At 36.1% G+C, this 23,110-nt stretch overlaps 1 protein-coding gene across 2 annotated transcripts in view; it reads left to right on the top strand.

Annotated features, from left to right (window-relative positions):
- The first annotated feature begins 16,990 nt into the window (after positions 1–16,990).
- The window catches only part of sntg2 (syntrophin, gamma 2), an 83,293-nt gene continuing 77,173 nt past the window's right edge, over positions 16,991–23,110 (top strand). For both annotated transcript variants that reach the window (XM_082143791.1, XM_082143792.1), the window contains exon 1: positions 16,991–17,363. In XM_082143791.1, the coding sequence (XP_081999917.1) occupies positions 17,295–17,363 (69 nt within the window). In that variant the 5' untranslated portion in view covers positions 16,991–17,294. The remainder of the gene's footprint in view (positions 17,364–23,110) is intronic.

The following is a 23,110-nucleotide window of genomic DNA, read 5'->3' on the forward strand; positions in this document are numbered from 1 at the left end:
TTTTAGATCATCACGATCCCACCCGTCCTGAAATGACCTGCTCATCTCCCAAAACTCTGTGCATGTGCATTTCTGCACGAGAAGTTTAGGTAACCGCAGATTGCAAAACTAATTTGCTAAAACGGTTCCCTCGAGTTTTGCTTGAGTCTCAATGAAATCTCAGGTCTCCAGCTGACTTCCTCTGCTGCTGCTTTCATCTGTTTTCTTTGACTTTTTTCCCAGCGTAGGTGCTCCGGCTGTGAGCGATCAAGTGACTTGTGATGTTGGAGAAATGCGTGAATGTTAATGTGATGGTTCACACTGGGGTCAGTCGGGTGTGCGTCTGATCCAGGATTCCTAAATCTGGTATGAAAAGATGCAAAACAGCCTAAATATAATGGGAGACTTTTCAGCATGTTGCAAAATGACTGAACAAATGACTTTCTCGGTTAAATGGTCTATAATGTATAATTCAGAAGGCCTTGTTACTAGCGCCACCGGTGGCCGATCAGTGAACTGCAACAACACTTATTAGACTGAACGTGATTCAAAGCCCTGATAAACTCACGGTGAAGATCTTTTTCGTTCAGAAAGCATCTGATCATAGAGATGTGTGGATGTTTGAACCAGATGTGCGATTCACAGGCATCATGTCGACAGATGAGGTCATTAAAAGTACACTGTTATGATAGTTTGATTATAAAGTATATTTGAGATTTGAGACTATAGACTATATAGATCTGACTGTGTGAGATTCTAGTTTGAACTCTTTTTTTTTTTTGCATGACACATTGACAATACAGTACAGAACGGCTCTTTCAGCATCATCCTGAACATTGTATAAGCATTTCATGTGTCATTGAACGGAGGAGAGTAAACGTCACGTCCTTTTGATTTTCCCAGCAAAACCATCCTGAGTCCTTCACATAAAAATCAGTCGACAGGCTTTCACAGGAAGTCGGGGAATGTCTCGTTTTTTTATGTTTCATTACAATCCGTTCACACATCGGCAATAAAAAAGCGACTAATGCATGTAAATTCTTACATATAGCTTCTTTGATCAACCGTGTCACACACTCCTTAAAAATAAAGTTTCCAAAAGTGGGTTTTCACTGGGATACCATAGGGCACTTTCACACCTGCCTTGTTTGGTCAGGATTTTCGGACTTTTCAGTTTGGCCCGAATCAAAATCACAGGTGTGAAACCTCTCCCGGACCACGGCCCGGACCAAACACACAAAATTTGGTCCGACGAAAAGAGGTAGTCTCGGTCCGGATCAAACTGAACAAAGGTTTGGTTCGTTTCTAGTGTGAAAGCATTTTCTGTATGGTTCGGACTTTCAGACCATTTACAGGACGTTCCGGTGGTTCCTGCGTAACCTAAACAACTGAAGGAGAATATTTATGTGCAGATCTGTCAGTCCTGCCCACAGCATTTCTTCCGACACACACACATTTTTCCTGCGTCCTGCCGGCAACGATAAAATGTTCGTTCATTTGGCGAATGTGAACTAGCCTCGAGTATAGTCGGTGCTGCAGGGAGTAATGCTGTAATAATTACAGTATAGTGGCAACGATATGTGTCTGTTCATTCATTCTTGTCAAAGTTACCCGCCGAATTGACAACACGCTGACGTCAGACGCACGTCCGTTTACAAACCAATCAAAGTCAAGATGCAGCCCACATAGATGATGACGACAGGACGCAAGTACGTCATGTAAAGTTCTTTAGTGTGCTCGCATAATTGCAATGTGAAACCAAACCAAAACTAACCAAATGTATAAAATAAACAGGAACTTTGGTTCGGACCTAGGTGCGGACATTCAGGTGTGAAAACGGCCATAGAATAACCATATTTGGTTCCCCAAAGTCTAAAGAACCTTTTTCCACTACACTGTAAATGCAAACATGGTATTTAATTAAAAATAGTAAATTGACCTTAATCATTTTTTTTCAACCTGCTATTAACACTCGCTTTTAGTAAGTTACTTGTACTTTGAGGTTGAAAAATCTTACCAGCTCAGTCTACTTGAGCTGGATTCATTTAGAAAAAGTAAGTTTATGACCTGTGGGCATGCGCAGATCAGTCCTCTCTACGCTAGACGGCGATATATGGCCACGCCAAGACCCGCCCTTCAATAGCTACTATTGGCTGAAGGAGAAAACTGTCATTTTAAGCCACCATTGTGGTGATAAGTGTTTGTTTTAGTTGGGCTCTTGACCCTTATATCATTCATTTTAGATTTTGTTTGACTGCTGTACTTGAATTGTAACAGCCAGATGAACAAATAGAAATGGTGATCTGATGATGTTGGTTGTGTTTTAACATAATCGTTATTTCACAATCATTTGACTTGATTCACTTAACTCATATAGAGCCCAATTTCTGAGTTAGGTGTATTTTATTAATTATAGCAGCACTGTCCTGGTACAGCATAATATTTTTTTAGCCATTTCAATGAAATCCAAAAAATAAAAAAAAATAAAAAAATTATGTAGCCACACACAGACATCAAGAATTAGCATATGAATCTCAGCAATGGTGACAAACAGATCACCTCTGATCATAAGCTCATTATTTATTCATGCAGCAATGCATGATGGGAGCCATGAATGAGTTTTGATTGGTTGCACCCAGAATGCACTGCAACATGCTTTATTATTGTCACCATTGTTGAGATTCACAGGCTGATTCTTGATGTCAATGTGTCTAAAACCTAAATAAAACAAAAAAATTTTATTTTTTGTATAATGGAAACTTTTAAGAAATTCTAAATATTATGTTGTACAAGGACAGTGTTGCTATAATATTAAAGTAAACCTGACTCAGAAATTGGTTAAGTGAACTTGAAAAATGAGTGAGCAGAACTAAAAGTGTTAAGTTGTAGGTATTTAGTAATTCTAAGTGGGGTTAAATTTATATCAAGCAATCCACACAAAATATAAAAATTAAGTTAACACTAAGCATGGCTATTAAGTTACATGAACATAAAAAAAAACGTGCTAGTGGTACTACTTGATTTAGTACTGCACACTTACAATAAACAAGCTTTTCTAACTCACTAATCTTAAGATTACTTTGCTTAATTTTTTTGAGGCAACGAGTTTGCATACTTTTTTTTAAGTAAGGTCAACTAATTACATTTTACAGTGTATGTATAAAGAACCTTAAGGTTCCATTGATGTCGAAGGTTCTTTATGAAAAAGTGCAGATGCTACATAAAGTTGAACTCATTTTGAGGTCGGAGAATGTACAGTTTGTGTCTCCTAATTCCAGTTTATGTTAATTGATAACAATGTGTCTGTTGTGTAGATAACCACAGCGAATGAAGCGACAGGCACTTTCATACAGTAGCCTACACTCAAATGAATTTGCATAACATCAGCCGTGTGTTTACCTCCAGCACTCCTGAAGGGAACGAAACAATGTCTTCTTCAAAGCAGTCACACATTAAAGACATCGAGTTAGAAACCTCCGCTTCATAAAACTGGCAACACGTTCTGTTCTGTTTGTGTGAGTTTGATTTAGCAGGGAGGATATACAATTAAGATTCACATAAACACAATGAGTAGAATGAAACAGAATGGAGATGTGTGATGCTGTACAGTGGCACAGAAGATAAGACCACCGTCTGCTAAACTGCAGGAGAAATTGATTTTTATAGACGGGCATGTTCTGGAAAGTGTGTGTGTATTAAAGTGCAGAATTTTCATTGGCAATTTTCAAAACACAGTAAAAAATACTGGAAAATAAAACATTCTTGATACTAAAATAACTGAATCATATGCATGTACACAAATGTTTTTTTTGTTGTTGTTTTTTCATATTGTTTGAGATGCAAAAGAGTTTACTAACATTATAAGTGGACCTCGTGGGGAAAATGAAATATGACTTCTTTAATTTCCGTGAGATTGCCTGTGTTTCGCTCACGGCCATCAGACGCATTTATCCGTGATAAACTGCCCATTTCTTGGAGATGCAGTTTTAAATGGAGACCTTTAGGAAACACACAGTCCACATTCGTTCTGAGCAAATATATGAATGTTGTGTTCACCTAAATCAATTTGCCAGCATGTATTGCATACTAGGTCGGCAAATGCATATCTGTGTATTGAAGCAGATGTGAGCAAAAATTCAGCATGTGAGGTTTGGCTCTCTTTCAGTTCGTGAGTTTATTGAATTAGTCTCACAGTGTGTTTGACTGACAAAATCAGCGAAACAAAAAAATAACATAATTACATCATTTGTTTTGACTAGTTATGCCTATTTAACAGTTAACTATAATGTCACCACATTATTTTCAGATTTATAGCCTAAGTAGTCAAAAGTAATCAACAATATATATATATATATATATATATATATATATATATATATATATATATATATATATATATATATATATATATATATATATATATATATATATATCTGTATATAGGGGTGAAATCAGTGGGACTCTTTTTGCCATTGAAATAACTTGGAAAAAGTGCCCCAAATATATATATATATATATAAGTATATACACTACTGGTCAAAAGTTTTAGATCGGTAAGATTTTTAATGTTTTTAAAAGAAGTCTCTTCTGCTCACCAAGGCTGCATTTATAAAAAAAAAAAAAAAAAAGTAATATGGTAAAACATTATGACAATTTAAAACAGCTGTTTTCTATTTTTTTTAATATATTTTAAAATGTAATTTATTCCTCAGATGAAAGCTGAATTTTCAGCATCATTATACTCCAGTCTTCAGTGTCACATGATCCTTCAGAAATCATTCTAATAGGACATCACAGGACATCACAGGATGTTACTTTATCCTCTACAGTAAAAGACCTGGGTGTTATACTCGATTGCAACCTGTCTTTTGAAAATCATATTTCATATGTTACAAAAACAGCCTTTTTCCACCTTAGAAACATTGCTAAGCTACGTAATATGCTATCAGTTTCTGATGCAGAAAAGTTAGTTCATGCATTCATGACCTCGAGACTGGATTACTGTAATGCTTTATTAGCTGGTTGTCCTGCATCCTCAATAAACAAGCTACAGTTAGTCCAAAATGCCGCCGCTAGAGTTCTTACGAGATCAAGAAAATATGATCAGATAACACCGATTTTATCATCACTGCATTGGTTACCTATAAAGCTCCGTATTAATTACAAGGTATTGCTACTGACTAATAAAGCCCTAAACGGCTTAGCTCCAGTCTATTTAACGGATCTTCTATCACCCTATAATCCATCGCGCTCTGTAAGATCACTACATTCAAGGCTTTTGGTCATACCTAGGATATCCAGAACCACCAAAGGAGGGAGAGCATTTTCACATTTGGCTCCAAAACTCTGGAATAGTCTTCCTGATACTGTTCGTTTGCTCAGACTCGCTCTCCCAGTTTAAAACTAGATTAAAGTCGCATCTCTTCAGCCAGGCATTCATATAATCCCACAGTTCAAACTACAATCCGGCCTCTAGCTCATAAATGCCAGAGGAGAACTGGCCCCCGACTGAGCCTGGGTTCTCCCAAGGTTTTTTTTCTCCATTAGGTCACCTGATGGAGTTTTAGGACACCATTAGGTCACTTGATGGAGTTTTTCGGTTCCTTGCCACTGTTGCCTTTGGCTTGCTCAGTTGGGGATATTTTGGGGATATTTAATATTTAATTTAATTTTATCAATCAATAAATTCCACTTGAAACAAACCTTGTTGTATTATTTTAATTTAATATTGTGAAGCTGCTTTAATACAATCTGTATTGTGAAAAGCGCTATACAAATACACTTGACTTGACTTAATATGATTTTATGCTCAAAAAACATTCAATATTATTATCAATGTTGAAAACAGTGTACAATTTTTTTTCAAAATTCTTTGATGAATAGAAAGTTCAAAAGAACAGCATTTATTTAAAATAGAATATTTTCTAACATTATAAATGTCTTTACTGTAACTTTTTGATCAGTTTAACTCATCCTTGATGTATAAAAGTATTGATTTATTTTATTTCTTTCCCCCAAAAATAAAATTAAAATTCTTACTGACCCCAAACTTTTGAACGGTCGTGTTTAATGTTACAAAAGCTTTAGATTTCAGATAAATGCTGTTCTTTTGAACTTTCTATTCCTCAAAGCATCATGAAATAAAAATGTAAAAACTGTTTTCAACATTGATAATAATCATAAATGTTTCTTGAGCATCAAATCATCATATTAGAATGATTTGTGAAGGATCATGTGACACTGAAGACTGGAGTAATGATGCTGAAAATTCAGCTTTGATCACAGGAATAAATTACATTTTACTATATATTCACATAGAAAACTGCTGATTTACATTGAAATAATATTTCACAATATTACTGTTTTTGTTTGTATTTTTAATCAGATAAATGCAGCCTTGGTGAGCAGAAGAGACTTCTTTTAAAAACATAAAAAATCTTACCGATCTAATTTACCGGTAGTGTATATATATAATATAAAGTATTATCCTGCTTGCAAATTCGTGAGCTGCATAGGAGTTTGAATATGATTTTTCATGCCACACACACATGTATAAAGGCAGCTCATGGCAGAACATCAACCTTTTGTTTTCTGCTGTTGTTTTCATGAAAGCAGAGCTGTGTCTGACAGTAAAGCTGGTGTTGTCAGGTGTCAAGGAACAGACTGAACATGTTCTCTGTTCTGCGCATCTAACTGAACTTGTGCCTCTGTTCCTTTAATCCCAGCATGCACTGGGGCGTTGGAAGGCAGCACAGGTTGCCAGTAGTTTCAGTTCAGTCTGTAATGATCCTCAGACACCAGCGATGACCTTGATTTGCTGGAGCTCAAGGGCGTCTGATGCCCGAACACCGTCACAAACACACACAGACAGGACACAACTATTCATTACAAAAGCACATTTCTGTCATCGTTTATTCCCCTTCATGCCGTTCCAAACACGTGACTTTCTTTCTTCTATGCAACACAAAATATGATGTTTTAAAGAAGTTTTACACATCCACATTTTCTTGACTTCAGTGAAACTACTTTTGTAATTAATTTAGGGCTGTGAAAAGATTAATCTTTTCACAGCCCTAATTTAAATGTAAAACATATACAGTCCTCCAGAGTTATTTGATTATCATTGTGATACTATTATAGTTTTTATTGATGTTTTGAATTAGTGTTTATTGTTATATTTTCACTTTAATTTTAAAGTTTTAGTAATTTTGTAGATTTTTTGTAATAAAATCCATCCATCCTGTTGATCATTTTTGATTATTAATAAACTCCATATGGTGAACAAATATCTGTCTCTTTAACCATCACACCATGAGGTTTCCCTTCACAAAATATGAATGCCATTTAATCGTTTTGTCATGATAAGCGTTTAGTTTTCATCTTTAATTTTCATCTACACGCATACTTTATTTTATACTTTAATAGAGAACCCCGTTCACGAGACTGATGTTCAAATAAATCACCTTTAGAAACAGGGTTATTCCGTATGAATCACACAATAATAACACTGTTAAAAATTATTTTGTGGTGAAGTAAATGCTACAGAAAAAAACGATGTAATTTACATGAAAAAGTTAGTTCAGGCAAAAATAAAAAAAACTAAGTAAATTCTATATTAGCACTCAATTAAAGTGTGTAGAAATGAAAGCGTAAATATCAACGTTATAAAATTAAGTACAATTACTCAACTTTTCTGATACTGGTGTTCCCATAATGCACTGGGTCTTGAATAATTAATGAGGTTAATTGTTCACTGTTTTCCAGCTGTATTTACACTGTTTTTGTTGTTAGGATTAGTAACTTTACATTTTGTGACATTTGGAGTTAATTTTCTACTCAAAATGACACAAACACATTCAAACACAAAAACGATCCATCAAATGTTCCCGTCATTGTGTATTGTGCACCAATAATTGAGGTCTCCGCGTTCACATAATGTGTAACTTTTGATATGTAGATCTCATTCAATATCTATTGTATTATTTACTTAGATAATTCTAAGTAAAACATATATTTTATAAGTGTGGTTTAATTCAATGTTATATTGTTTGAGTGAAATGTATTTCAAAGGAGACTTCAACTATATTACTCAACCTTTCACTATAGGCAAGTTAAAATTACTTATTTTCTCTGTTACTTTCACTTAACTTAAGTAGAGTTTACTTAATTCCATATGTGAAATTTGCTTAAAAAATATTCGTGTGAAATTTTTCTTAAAAAATGTTTTCGGCAAAAACTTGCCAAAGACAAATTTAATAATTTTTACTTATTGTTTTTTTCAGTGAATATCACTTACATTTGTGGGTCTCAAAAGGTTTTGCTTCACATTTAATCCAGGAAAAGTGACACATTGTCTCCATTTTATTCATCCATAAGCCAGTTTATTTTGCTATAATAACATGCATGATTAGTTAGTTGTCAGTTTTGTGTCACGACCCACCAGTTGAGAACCACTGACTTACATAATGATTCTATCATAGATTACCAGTTTGCCGAGACAATATTATATCTCGCCTTGCACTTAACGAAAGACCTCCTGCTCTTTAATTAAAGGTAATGATATTGTGTGTGTGACTCTAATGGAGGATGATGGATATGATGCCCTGGTGTTTGATGAACTGTGTGCCATGTATAATTTCTAATAATTGCACCGATGCCGAGAGGATGTCACACGCTGTCGAAATTGCTCGAGGTCACTTCTCTTGATAAAAAAAAAAAAAAAAAAACAGGACACATTTTCCATATATAATATGTGAGATTTGATTTTTTTTCTTTTTTTTTTTCTTCACATCAGGGAGTCCAAAAAATGAGACTTCACAACATTATATGCATGCAGCTTCTTTCTCCTCTCCATGCAATGAAATCCTTGATCAAATTGGTGGTTTAACACAAACGGACCCCTGCTGACGGTGAAAATAACAGTACTGGAACAAGCCGAGGTCCGTCCCGCCGCTGCTGGATTCAAGGGGAACATCTCAACCTGCTGCCAGCCAAAACAGGCCTGATACATAATACACAACAGTACAGCTGGAGGAGAGGAATAATTCAGTGACCCAAGAAAATGTGGAGGGGAAAAACTGTAATACGTTTCTGTGCTGAATTTCACCAGCCTTAACCTCGGGGGGAACGTCACAAACTGCATGTAGAGCTACTCCAGAATTAGAGAGAGGGAAAATGTGTCCTATAACCAAGCAAATGAAAGAGGAAACATAATTTAGACCATATTCAAGTAGCGAAACTGCTTGTTTATCTTCTGTGCCGAGAGACATCGTGGCTGAAAACAGATCCATTTTTCCAGGAAATCACTGTCAAATTGCAGTACTACTGTTTTAGATCATATCTCTGGATACCTGGAGCTTGGATTCACTGCCATCATCTCCCGAAAAAGCATCGCATGCTTATAGATTATGATGTTTACTTGAGCCCATGTGGGAAGATTGCTGGACTATGATTGTTTCAACTGAAATGTGAATGATTAGTAAAAAAAAAAAAAACCAGGAAAGCCTGAACACAATGTCCTTTGACAAAAAATCTTTGAAAATCTGTATTCAGAGGCAGTAAAAATAGTGTTCAGTGCAAAGACAAAAGGTTTGTGATATCACATCATAATCATAATCAGTGTCTATAGATTACGCACAGATTACTTACAAATTGTAAGCCATTACTATTACATGTAATCTATTGCATTACACATTTTGGGTAACATAATCTGACAACTTTTGCCTCAACTAGTTTATCACATAGATTTGAATATAATAATCTTGTGCTGTAGTGATTTACCAATACAAAGAGAAAAACTAAATGTGCATTAAACATCAGGGTTTCTAAAACTGGGGTTTGTGAAGGAACTGCAGGGGGTTTGTAAGTTGATGAAAAGCTAATTAATTAAACCATAAAAAGATCATTTTTAAAATAAAAACAAAGTAAAACTGTAATGTTGCTGAGGAAGACGAGGATCTAAACGCAGGGTGATTTAATAAAGTAACACAAAACAGAGAACACAGAACACAAAGAAACAAAACCTTGGGAATCACAGAGAGATACAACCATTACACGTACAACAACTGACAAAGTAACAAGTGAAACACAAGGGCTATAAATACACAGGGACCAACAAGCTAAACAAGATAACAAGGGGGTGTGGCTAATTAGAAACACCTGGGAAGACTAATAAACTAGAAAACTACAAAGGACTACAAAACATGACACAGAACAGGAAATAAGTCCACACAAGACAAGGGGAACACAAGACAGGAATCATGACAAAAACACACACACACAAAATATTGTATTAGTTATGCTGTGTGGCCTTCCACAAAACTGAATATGCATAAAACTTTCTAAAACAGCAATAGGCAAGAAAAGGACAATTTAAAAGATAAAAAAGGAATCATGTTATCAATTATAATGTAACTGTAGTCTGATTATGAGTATTTTTAAATGCAATACAATCTTACATGTAGGCCTATGTTCAAATTTGTTTATTATAATAACACCCAACATATAACACAATAATTACATAACCACAGAGAAGTGAAAAATCAAAACAAAACAGAACAAACAGCAACAAAAACAACAACAAAAACAACAACACCTGCATATATTCATCAAAAAATTTTACAAACCACCAAAAGGCCAAGATGGCCAATGATAAATAAATAAGTAATTATGTCAAAACTATGTCATTTTTGGAATCTGATTATGTAATCCAGATTACATATAATCAGTTACATCTGAGCATCTGTCAAATGCATAGATATAATGTCCACATATCAAACACTCCACCTTTAAGATAAATCAGCAACCCTTTAATTTGATATTTTTAACATTTCAAATTTTATTTATTTGTCAAGTTTAGGGTTTCATGAAATCATGAAAATGTCAAATTATTTCAAATAAATCAACACTTACTAAAAAGTCTAATTATTTTAATTTTTTTAAGTGCATGTCACGTGACCATTAAGCTATGAACTATGAACGTGAACGTGTCGATAATTTGCTGAAATATTAATCTGTCAAGTAAATATCTTTGGGTTCGGCTGACAGAAAGGGTTTGGGTGTAATTTAACCTCTGAATGAACAACATGTTCTGATGGTTCAGCATCTCCTTTTACCAACCATTTGCTGAAAAAGAAAACTGACTTTTTGTGTGTGTGAGTTGCAAGCCCTGTTTTGCGTGGAAAGTGCCAGCTGTCGTCGACAGGATTTGCATTCCTTTATAAAGTAGATTTCTTCTGAGTGCTTTTCACTTGTGCTGTTCTTAAGGTGAAACTGCTTTCCTGGCACGTCCTGCCCACCATCTCGAACCTCCTACAATAGCTAATGTTTTCTTCCCTGGGCAATTACTTCACTCACACCCACTTATATTAATATTTGCATGGTTTTCATGCAAAAAAAAGTTTATGTCTTGATTAGAAAGTGCACGAATCAGAATCTGCATAATTGTATTTTGAATTTCACACTATGAAAAAAATATAAATATTTCCTTACCTATATTTTGTCGTTTTCCAGTACAGTCTTCAATCAAGATACATTTAGTAAAATGACTTTAGATATTCAGTCTTGTTTTCTGAAAAAATTATCAAAATGAAGTGTTTATGCTTAAAACAAAAACATTTGCCAGTGGAGTCAGAAAAAATTATCTTGTTTTCCCCTTTTTCTAACCCCATTGGCATATTTCTTTCATGTTTTAAGCATAAACTGGCTCAAAGCTGCTCTAAGCGATGTTGGGGGACGTCACTTCTTGTTGGCGTTCGAAGTATTGTCAAACAAAACGGAGGCTAGCTCAACCCTCCCTCCTCCTCATCCCGTCCCCTCCTCCTCATCCCGTCCCCTCCTCCTCATCCCGTCCCCTCCTCATCATCCCGTCCCCTCCCCCTCCCTTCCGTGCTTCCTGAAACTGGCATGAACCATTTAGAAAAAACAGACCGGATTTACCCTGTCCAGCAGAAACAGAGCCTCCTGAATGTCGGATCGGAAGCCCTTCTGCTGGCGGAGTTCTCGCCACCTTTTGAACGCTTTTCCGATGTAAATTCGGGACTTCGAGCGTTCCTTCTCCTTTTCCCTCTTCTTTGTTATTTGTTCATCAGAACGCCATCTCTTTGGTCGTGTGTCGGCCATATCAAAATTCTCAAGAATATACATTTTTAACGTTAGTAGTTGTCTAGGACATCTCTCCTCTAGCTAACTTCCCTCTTCATGCTTCTCTCTCCTCCACCTCCTTCATGTGCACGCGCACAAACCCCCCACCCCCAAATCATTCTTGTCCGTGATTGGCTGGAACACTGTTTGTTACGTTTCGTGGTCCAGGCTGGGCCAGTTTGTTTTTGTTGCTGTTTGTGGAGCCTGGGCTGTCTACAGAGACCGCGTGTCTTTACAGAGTGTTCAGGGGACAGGCAGCGAGCGGATAGTGAGGAGATGTTTGCTGGATGTGACAAAAAAAAATTGGGCCAAAAAAACGTGTGACATTGCTTGGAGCAGCTTTAATTTAGATTTCCCCCCCCAAAAAAACAAGACTTAATATATTATGCCATTTTGCTTCTCAAGTAAATGATTTAAGAATGTTTATATATTTGTAATGCAAAAAAACAAAACAAAAATACTAAGTAAGAAAATATTTTTTTGTAGTGCACAATTTCCCATATTGATTAATATTCAGCATATATTTTTTCAAGCATGCACACTGTTTATACGCCTATATATATATATATATTATTATTATTTTTATTTAATTTTTGCCGATACTAGTCAGCTCTATTAAATAATGCCGGAATCACATTTTAAAAAAAAAAAAAAAAAAGAAAGTTGCCAGCAAATTGCTGAAGACACAAGCGCTTGAAAATGTTATTTGATAGTGCATGTAGAGATTGCGGTCTAATTAGCTGAGCGCGAGGGGAAATGTGAAGGGAGTAATTAGACTCTGATGCTAAATTGTTGATGCAGCTTTCCCTGAAAATGTGAAGTTTGTTCCCCAGAGAACATCTCAACCTGACACGGGTGGAATATCAACCGCAGCACGTGCATGTAAAGGTGTCTTCCTCCTCCTCCTCCTCCTCCTCCTCCTCCTCAGGTATAAGTGTTTTGTCATGTTAAATTCTGCTCGTCGCATCAGAACAAGGGTGTTTCGGGTTTTATTTGCCTTCCCTTGACCTCCTTCTGTTTCTCTGGCCCTGTTGCGGGTTAAAAGCGCTTCTGCCAACCAAGGTGCTGCTCATGTGAAATGAATGTTTATCAGTAAGCGCTGGTGACCGGCGGTTTCTACAGGAGATGCTCTGTTGGATGTGAGCTTGGCCCGATGCCCGGACACTCTTCACCAGCCTCACTGCATCGCCCTGGATGTGTGAGGTCGCATTAGGAGGGAGAAAACAAGACACTAAAAGCCCATCATGCAGTGCACGCAGTGGCCATCAAGGCTTGATAAAGAAATGCTGCTCGCTCGGGGTACCTGGAAATGGCCAGTTAAGTCTGACAGGTCAGACATCATGTGATGGCCTATTATTAAATGATTGCGTCATGAAAAACAGTAAATTGCTTTGTTGCAGAGGGTGAGTTATTATGCTTTAGGTTCCTTGTAGCCGGGCCATTGGAAAGAGATTTTTTCAAAGAAAAAATGGCTGTGCTTTTGGGGTTTTTTTGGAGCTTGACCCATTTCTCATTATTGTTAAAAAAACAAAAAACAAAAATAAAATAAAAACAGCGTAAAGTGCCTTTCGCACCAATAATGATAACTATAGCCTATATATTGTCTTCCACACCAATGCATCATAACGTTTTATTATAAGCGCGCTGCACTTTTGTGGTCTGTCGCTTTAAATGCGCGTGCTCTTTAAAGTAGGATGGATTCTGATTGGCTGTCCAATGTTTTTATCGTTCATCAGCTAAAAAAAAAAAAAAAAAAGTCTAAAAGTGATTCCATGGTATCGTTCCTCTGTATCATTATCGTTATAGCTTTAATTAGTTATAATTTTTTTAATATTTTGATCGATTTTTCGAACTAAATCTTCATCCTTGGTGTGAACTGGTCTTAAAGGGATACTCCACTTTTTTGGGAAATAGGCTCATTTTACAACTCCCCCAGAGTTAAATAGTTGAGTTTTACCGTTTTCGAATCCATTCAGCCGATCTCCGGGTCTGGGGGTCCCACTTTTAGCATAGCTTAGCATAATGAATTGAACCAGACAAGACCATTAACATCTCTCTCAAAAAAATTGAGTTTCGATATTTTTCCTATTTAAAACTTGACTCTTCTGTAGTTACATCGTGTACTAAGACCGACGGAAAATGAAAAGTTGTGATTTTCTTGGCTGATATGGCTAGGAACTATACTCTCATTCCTGCGTAATAATCAAGAAACTTTGCTGCCGTACCATGAGTCCAGCAGGTGTAATGATATGACACAGCGCATGCCGCCTGATAATAGGCTACTGAGCTGGGGACTATTATCAGGTGCTGCGTCATAGCCATAGCCAGCCACTCTGAAGCGGTCAAAGGCGATTCTAAAAGAGTCAAAAAGTCGAGACAGGACCCATCGTCAACATTTCTGTGTCCACCACTCTAGGTCATAACAAACTACAAAATAGACTCAAGGTGTTAAATACCGGAATTATCCTTTATTGAACCAATGGCGATAATGATAAAGATATAGTTATAAAAATCTTTCTAAATGTCACAGAATAGCAGCATCCACACCACAACTACAACAATATAAGGAACAATATTGTTGGAATCAATTATAAAGTTTTTTCCCAGCTGATGAACGATAAAAACATAGACAGCCAATCAGAATCCATCCTGCTTTAAGAGCTTGTGCGTTTAAAGTGACAGACAACAAAAGTGTGCTTATAATGAAGTTATTGTGCGTCAATGTAATATGTAATATAGAGCTTGTAATATGTACTTAGTAATCATTTTAGCTATTGTTGTAGGTGTGAATGGGTCTTAAAGAAATAGTTCACATTAAAATTAAAATGATCCCATAATTTACTCACCCTCAAGCTATATTCTACGTGTATTTCACTTTCTTCTTTCAGACGAAATCAATGAGAGTTATATTAAAAAATACCCTGAGCTCTTCCAAGCTTTATAATGGCAATGTCAGAGTTTTTGAAACTCTAAAAAGCGCATCAATCATCATAAAAGTAATTAATACGACTCCAGAAGGTTAATAAAGGCCTTCTAAAGCGAAGCCATGCGTTTTTGTAAGAAAAATATTCATATTTATAACTTTATAAACTATAATCACTGGCTTCCGGTAACTAGTCTAGTTCCAGCAGAAGAGTGACCTCTGACCCGACGCATGACGTAGGACGTAGCTCCTCTTCTCTTATATCAAAATCCTCCGACATTTTTGTTTCTCTATCCTCTGCGCTTCCACATTTGTCAATCCGTCATGCGTCGGGTCAGAGGTCACTCTTCCGCCGGAACTATAGTTTATAAAGTTATAAATATGGATATTTTTCTTACAAAAACCCATTACTTCATTTCAGAAGGCCTTTATTAACCCACTGGAGTCGTGTGGATTGCTTTTATGATGATTGATGCACTTTTTGGGGGCTTCAAAAACTCAGGTACCATTCACTCCCATTATAAAGCTTGGAAGAGCCAGGATATTTTTCCTCCGATTGAGTTCGGCTGAAAGATTAATGTCATGTACACATAGGGCTTTAGGGCGAGTAAATTATAGGAATATTTAAATTTTGGGGTGAACTATCCCTTTAAAGCTGTAATCATCAGCTCTGAGTGATCTATTGCCCTACAGACCAGGGGTGTGTTTCCCGAAAGCATTGCATAGCCAATGGTAACAACAAGTTCCTCTGAATTGTGTAGGTAAAGACGACTTTAGTTGGCTTTAAGGAAACTCACCCCATGGCCAATAAAAAGAGCAACGCATTTTGTCCATAAGAGTTATTAACAAGGAATCACAAATTAATGCTGCTCAAATTAATCTTGTGTTAGAAGAGCTTAAAGGAGCTTTAATAATTTGAGCACTAAAGCTGTGCTGCTGATTGTCTTTTTATTGGAACTGCAGTGTTTAATTACTCATTTCTAGTTGGCAAGATGACTTTAACAGTACAGTGCAAACAATAATTAGGTCAATGGCACATTATTTTGGCCAGTGAACACCGAAATTGAAAGGGAAGTCTCTTAATGTCCTCTGGCAGTGTGTCTGTTGTTCTCCTTGCATTTTCACAGATGCATGCAAGAAATCAATAGTAGCCTATTATGAAGAGGAATAAGAGGAACGTTACTGGCTTTTGGAAGAGAGTAAATGTTAACGCTACTAACTACACGGAGATGAATGAATATGCATGTTACTTGACTACAGTTTTGCATTTTTCACCATACGGTCACAAATTTCTTTAGATTTTTTTGTTTTGTTTTTAATATACAAATTATAGAAAATAATGGAAGCCCAGTTTGCATTTACGAAGTATTACAAGAATGGTTTACATGTTTATTATAAATTGTATTTGCATTTGAAAAATAAATGCAATTCGTTTTTTTTTAAAACATAGAAATAACGATATTTCAGCCAGAGTATCTTGAGACCAAAGCACAAAAGTAAAGCAAAAATCTAGTTTTTCGAACTGTTTGTCACTAAATCAACACTGAGGCTAGTCATAAAGAGCATAAATATCATCTGACTTGAAATACGATCTCAGTTATGACGCAAACGTTGTCTTGAGTGAGTTTCGAATCGATTCATCGAGATTGACAGATTCGCGGAAATTAATCAAACTTAACAAGTCAAACGCCATTTTGCTACTTAAGTTTGAAACACAGATGCAGAAGGATTGCATGGAAGAAACTAGACCAGTGACGTGGTGTTTGCTAAACTTAACCGAAAAAAAAAATCAATCATCACGATATTTAGCATGTTGCTTTATGCATCATATAAATATTCCGTGAATATATCGGCCAGCCCTAGTAGAGTGTTTAGAGTCCAGTCACGGATGGGTTAAACTCGCTCGCGCTGAAGGCGCATCATATCTGAGACAGCAGGAGGAGACGCTCGCTCGCGCTCCACACTTGCGCTCGATCCTCCAGCATCCTCCACGCGTCTCTGTCCAACTCACAGGAATAACCCACACCACTTCAGCTGTGCGTGGATGCCTCTTTAAACCCCGAGCGTCTCCACACACACACACACACACACTGATTTAGATCTGCACAGACAGAGCTGCTGATCTCCGGCAGGTCCAGTTGGATGCTGGACCCCGGAGCCGCGTCCGCGCGATGCCCGGCCATCACTGGATATAAATGACAGATCCAAGTGTGTGTGACTTCAGTGCGCCGAACCAGAGGCTGCATGGGAGATGAACGCAGCCGCCAAACATCAGCCTGATCTGCTCGAGAGACCCGCCAGCCTCCTGGTACCAACATGGGTAAGAAATCCAGCTCCAACTCAACTAATGTGCTGACAGATCGGAACAGGCACCTAGGAGCCATTACAGATCAGGTAGTTTTGAGCTAGTACGCTTTCAAGGGGTATAATGTGCGAGTATAAATGCAGCTTTTCGGTGTCAGGCGCGTTTAGATTAGAGTAACTTGCTTAACTAACTTTGGGTTACACTTTGTTTGGTAAGACTTTATTTTACAGTGTAATTACTATAGTAACTACATGTAACATATAAATTGTGCATTAATTACATAGAACTAACCCTAATCCTAAACTAATTATTATTACTCAGTACTTAAATGTATAATTACACTGTAACACTGACACATTAACATGAATTGTAACCCTTTTTTGTTCTTTTTACAGTGTAATTATACATTTAAGTACTGAGTAAGATTGATTAACTATAGGGCTGTATGGGTTAGGATGAGGGATTGGTTTGGTTGAGGGTTTGTTGCATGTAATACTGCATAATTTACTGTTATTACTGTACACGTAACATATGTAACAAGGACCCTTAAATAAAGTGTTACCTAACTTTTTTATGATTGAGATGTGCTGTGAAATCCAACACAATCTCATGGTAATATTTGTTGTGACTAATGAAGTACATGGCAGAGAGATTACACATGATATTTCTTCAGATGCTCCTCTTATATTAGTAAAAAAGAGAGAAACTATTATTGGATTTGAGTCAGTTAGAGTTTTATTTTATTTTGAGTGCCACTTTTTTGTCATATTTGAACAAATGGTTGAGAATGAGATTTCAGGTTCTTATGTGGTGACATAAAATGTGACTAATTACAACTGACAGGTGTGAGATGTGCAGTTGTTTAGATATTTTGAGTAGATATTTTCTGTCATATATCTTGTGCATTTTAAAATGGTGCTTTGCAGATCTGAAGACAGCCAATCATTTTGTATTTGGACGACAACCCTAACATTTCTGAGCTCTCACATTTACAGTGTGACTTTTAGACGTACAGGCTTTTCCTTGTCATGTTGTCGTCATTGTTTTTGGAATATATTGGCATTTTTGCACTAAAATAAATAAGGTGCAAAGTGAGTTCATAGCAGGGTATAATAATTAGGTTTTTAATATAAATGAGGTGTGGGAGAAAGAGGGCGAGATAACGAGCTATTAAAATATAATTGAAAATAACTGGAAAATGATGTAAAAAAAATCTCATTATTGCTTCAGCATTGGTGATTAAAAAAATAACAATACAAGCATGCAGGAAATGTTGCATAATTGATAGAAGAAATCAAAGCAGATTTGAGGTGACAGTGTAATCTCAAGGCAGAATGAGTTTTTGTGCTATTGTTCCCGTTTGCTGTATTCCTCTTTGTGGAGATAATGATGTGTGACAGTGTGGAGTGGCTTCATTCGCACTGTTCCTGAGGTGTTCGGAGATGCCCTCTCCCAGGATTTGCTCAGCCAAAGCTGATTGCTGCTTTATTTGTTTTAACACGTTCTGTCTGGTGCTGCGCATTTGTGGTGGGCATGTTCTTCTTAATTGGTAAATGGAGTCTTGCCAGTTGCACTGCAGGACCTTTATCAGATTGGAGGGATTTTCAGAGGTATCAATAAACGCTGGCTCACTGCTTTAGGTTTTGACGAGAGTTACCCCAAAAAAGCAGGCAGAGAGGCTCTGTGAAAGAGATTGGATGTCAGTAAGAACAGAAATCAATACAGATTTTTTCCTAATAAATGTGTTCTTGAGCTACATCCAGTACAGTGAAATCATTCGTCTGATATCTGCTCAGAGAGAGAGTCAAAGGCAGGTACAGTTATGAGAGCAGAATGATGTTACTTCATTGAGAAACACAGCACTAAAGCAGTTATTTCTGCTCTTATAATGATGATTATTGTGCTTCAGTGGCTTTTAGGCTTCACCTTTGATCTGATCTTTAATCTCACAGATGAAAACTGTGGTCATGTGATAAAGCGAGACTTGAGTGAATGATGAGAGTATGCATGACAAAGACAGACAGATGACCGATGCAAACTTGCTCCAAACTCAAACTGTACTTACTCTATAAAGCAAGGGTCTTGGTTTAGTAGCCTACTTATGTTATGGATTTCCAGCTTGCTTTCATGTAAATGTCAATATAACAATGTGCAATGAACAATGTCATGCTCATAACTAGCGAGTAAACAGAACCCAAAAGCATCATTGGTATTGTAATATTTTAATCTTTAGAGGGTGATGCTTGTATAATGTAAATGCATACAATGCTGTGCTGCTTTTACTTTGTGTTTTACACATTTTCTAATGAAACAATTTTCCTGCTGATTCACTTGCCCGTTAAAAGGAATGATGTAAATGCAAATAAAGATGAATAATTGTGTAAATATACACAAAACTAAAATATATGCATATTTTTACTTTTACTTATAGTATGTGATAATAGTATGCTTAAAGTCAAACCATCAAACCTTGTAATATACATTTTACTTTTATTATATATTATAAATATAAGTAAGTAACAGTATGCTTTGTCAAACCATCAAACCTGGCAATATGCATATTGTTATTTACTTATTATTACATATTATTAAGTAAATAGCAGCAAAAATATGCATACATATTGCAAGGTTTGACAAAACATACTATAAATGCATATTTCTACTGTTATTTACTTATATAATATGCAATAAATATCACAAGGTTTGACAAAGCATACTATTACTTATATTGCATATTATTATTATTATTATTATTATAAGTAAATAACAGTAAAATATGCATACATCTTGCAAGGTTTGACAAAACAAAACATTTTTTTTTCTGTATTTAAATACAAAATGCAATATAAGTAATATTGCAAGGTTTGGCATAGCATTATACTTATATCGCATATTATTATAAATAAATAACAGTAAAATGATGCATACATATTGCAAAGTTTTTTTCTTTTACTGTTTTTAATATAATATGCAATATAAATAATAGTATGCTTTGTCAAACCATCAAACCTTGCAATATGTATGCATATTTTTACTGTTATTTACTTATACTGAATAATATGCAACTGTTACGAACTGCTCCGAGACAAGAAGGTTGAGGATCCAAATGCAGTTTATTTAAAGTGTTATTCAGAATTGCAGTCAAAATCCAGGCAAAGGTCATACACAGGCAGGCAATCCAACAAACAGACAAATCCAGAGGGTGAGGCAAAAACAGGAAAACCAGGACACGGGCAGAGATCAAGAACCAGGAATAACAACAACAAAGGAAATGCTCAGAAATGCAGTGGAATAACGTACAAGACTTCGCAGGGAATAATGAGGTGAACCAGGCTTATATAGGGTGAACTAAACAATATAATGAGACACAGGTGAATGTGATAATCAGGGATGATGAGTCCGGGCAGTGAATTATGGGAAATGTAGTTGTGAGTGAATCATGATAGTCTGGTGTGGAGTGCCCTAGCTCTGGTGGCTTTCAAGGGTACTCCAGCTGGTGACCGTTACAGCAACAAGTATGCTAGGTTTGACAATACATACTAATATTTATTGCATATTATATAAGTAAATAGTTATAAAAATATGCATTGCAAAGTGTCATGATTACTGTCTCATGTTCCCCTGATTTGTTTTGGACTCTTATTTTGTGTATAGTTTTGTTCTTATTGTTTTTGTTGTTTGACTTTGTGTATTTAGTTCCTGTTTCCTTTGTTTCCATTGCTTGCCTTGTTATTTTCCATAAATACTCTTGTTCGTCTCCTAAGCAACTAATCACTTACAGCCCTTGTGTCCTTGTGTATTTATACCCCAGTCTTTCTGTGTTCTTAGTCGAGTTTTGTACTTACATGGGTGTATTGTTGTTGTGCTTATTTCTGGTTCCCTGGTTTTCTGGTTCCCGTGTTTGATTTCTTTTGTTATTATATTAATTAAACATTCTGCTTTTGGATCCTGATTACATCAGGTTTGACAAGCACTATACTTACAGTATACTGCGTATTATAGGAGTATACAAAAATATGCATACATATTGCAAGGTTTGACAAGACATACTATGTATGCATGTTTTTACTGTTATTTAGTTATATGCATGCATACATATTATAAATATGTAAATAACAGTAAAAATATGCATGCATGCTGTTTTGCAAGGTTTGATAGTTTGACAAAGCATGTTATTTGTAAGCATTTTTTTATTTTTTTTACTGTTATTTACTTACAATACAATAGTAGTATTCTGTCAAATCATCAAACCTTGAAATATGTATGCATATTTTTACTGTTATTTATTATGCAGTATAAGTAATAGAATGCTTTATGTCAAAAACATAAAACCATGAGCTAAAATTGCAGACTTTGCAACTCTGGAAGCATCATAATTGTATCAAAAAATATCTCATAATGAATTAATATGATTTACATTAGGTAATTAGTCATGTATAGCAGATGTAAACTTCAGATTAACTTGCATAATCGCTTTGCAGCCGCAACCTCCACCTCAACAAATGATGTCTCTTATGTGTGCTTGTGCAGATGGGCATGTGAGCCACTAATCTGGCTCTTATATATATTTGTGAGGTTTGATTCAGATCCAACTCACACATGTGTCTCTGGAAACACTGCTGGAAAGTTCTCGTGTGCTTGTCTTTGGGATTTGGAGACTTTGCCAGTGCGCCTCACGGAGGCTGTGATTGGCACATAAATGTTATAACCTTAAAAGTCACAAATCTTTTATTCATGATCTGCAGGACCAGACTCATGGTCTTGTAATCTGATAGTTGCAGCTGTGTATCTCTAACTGGTTTAGTCGTGGGGTTGCTTTATAGTCAACTAGCATGGTATTCATAAACCTTGGTAATATAATTCAGGTTTTGACATCTTTAAGAAAACCGAGAGTGATGTTTGTCAGTGAGTTTCTGATGTGTTGTGTGTGTTGCTGCAGTAAGTGCCATGACAGGTTGTTATCAGGGCTAGTTAGATGCTCTCCGGTTGATACAGTGTTTTGTGTTTTCACTGACCGACTCGTGTAAAAGAGTCTCCTGTGATCTTCTGGTCTCTAGATACAGCTCGGGTGAAAATTGCTTCGTAAAATAACAGCACACCTCACCTCAACTCACACGATTTGGGGAAGTTTAACCCTATAAAGCCGACTGGATCAGATTTGATACGCAGATTTTTAAGGCCCCTAAATGATCAACATGATCATACTTTTTCAGGAAGTAAAAGCCTTCCTTAAGCTCGTGGTTCACATGTATTTTTGCTGTGAAATCTGCACTGATTTTTAGTCAGTTATTAATGTTTCAAGATCAACACTTACTGGAGCATCTTAGGTTTACATGATTATCTATGCATCATTTTTTGGTAAAATGTGAGACTCAAATATGATCATCAGGCTTTTGAGGAAGGTTTATTTGTTCATCTGTCAATCATCATTGTGTTGCATTGCATTATATGTTTTAAAACTACAGAGATCATAAAACTAAGCATTTAAATATCATCTTACTAAGACATTATTGGCAGATATAGAGTGATGACTGATATTTAAATGTGTTTTATGTTAGTCTCCGCCATACTGTTATTAAGATCTCATTGATTTACATTACAATCATCAGAATTTCATCTCACTTTTTGTCACCAAATCTGCACCAAATGTCATATTTTTGTTCAGTTTGGGCCTCTGAATAAATTTGAGCTGTTTTTCCCCTCCATATTCTCATCTATCATACTATATGAGCCATAAAAGCATGACGTATCAAATTTTGCCG

Source organism: Leuciscus leuciscus, assembly GCF_965113295.1.
Source record: "Leuciscus leuciscus genome assembly, chromosome: 17".
Lineage (NCBI taxonomy): Eukaryota > Metazoa > Chordata > Actinopteri > Cypriniformes > Leuciscidae > Leuciscus > Leuciscus leuciscus.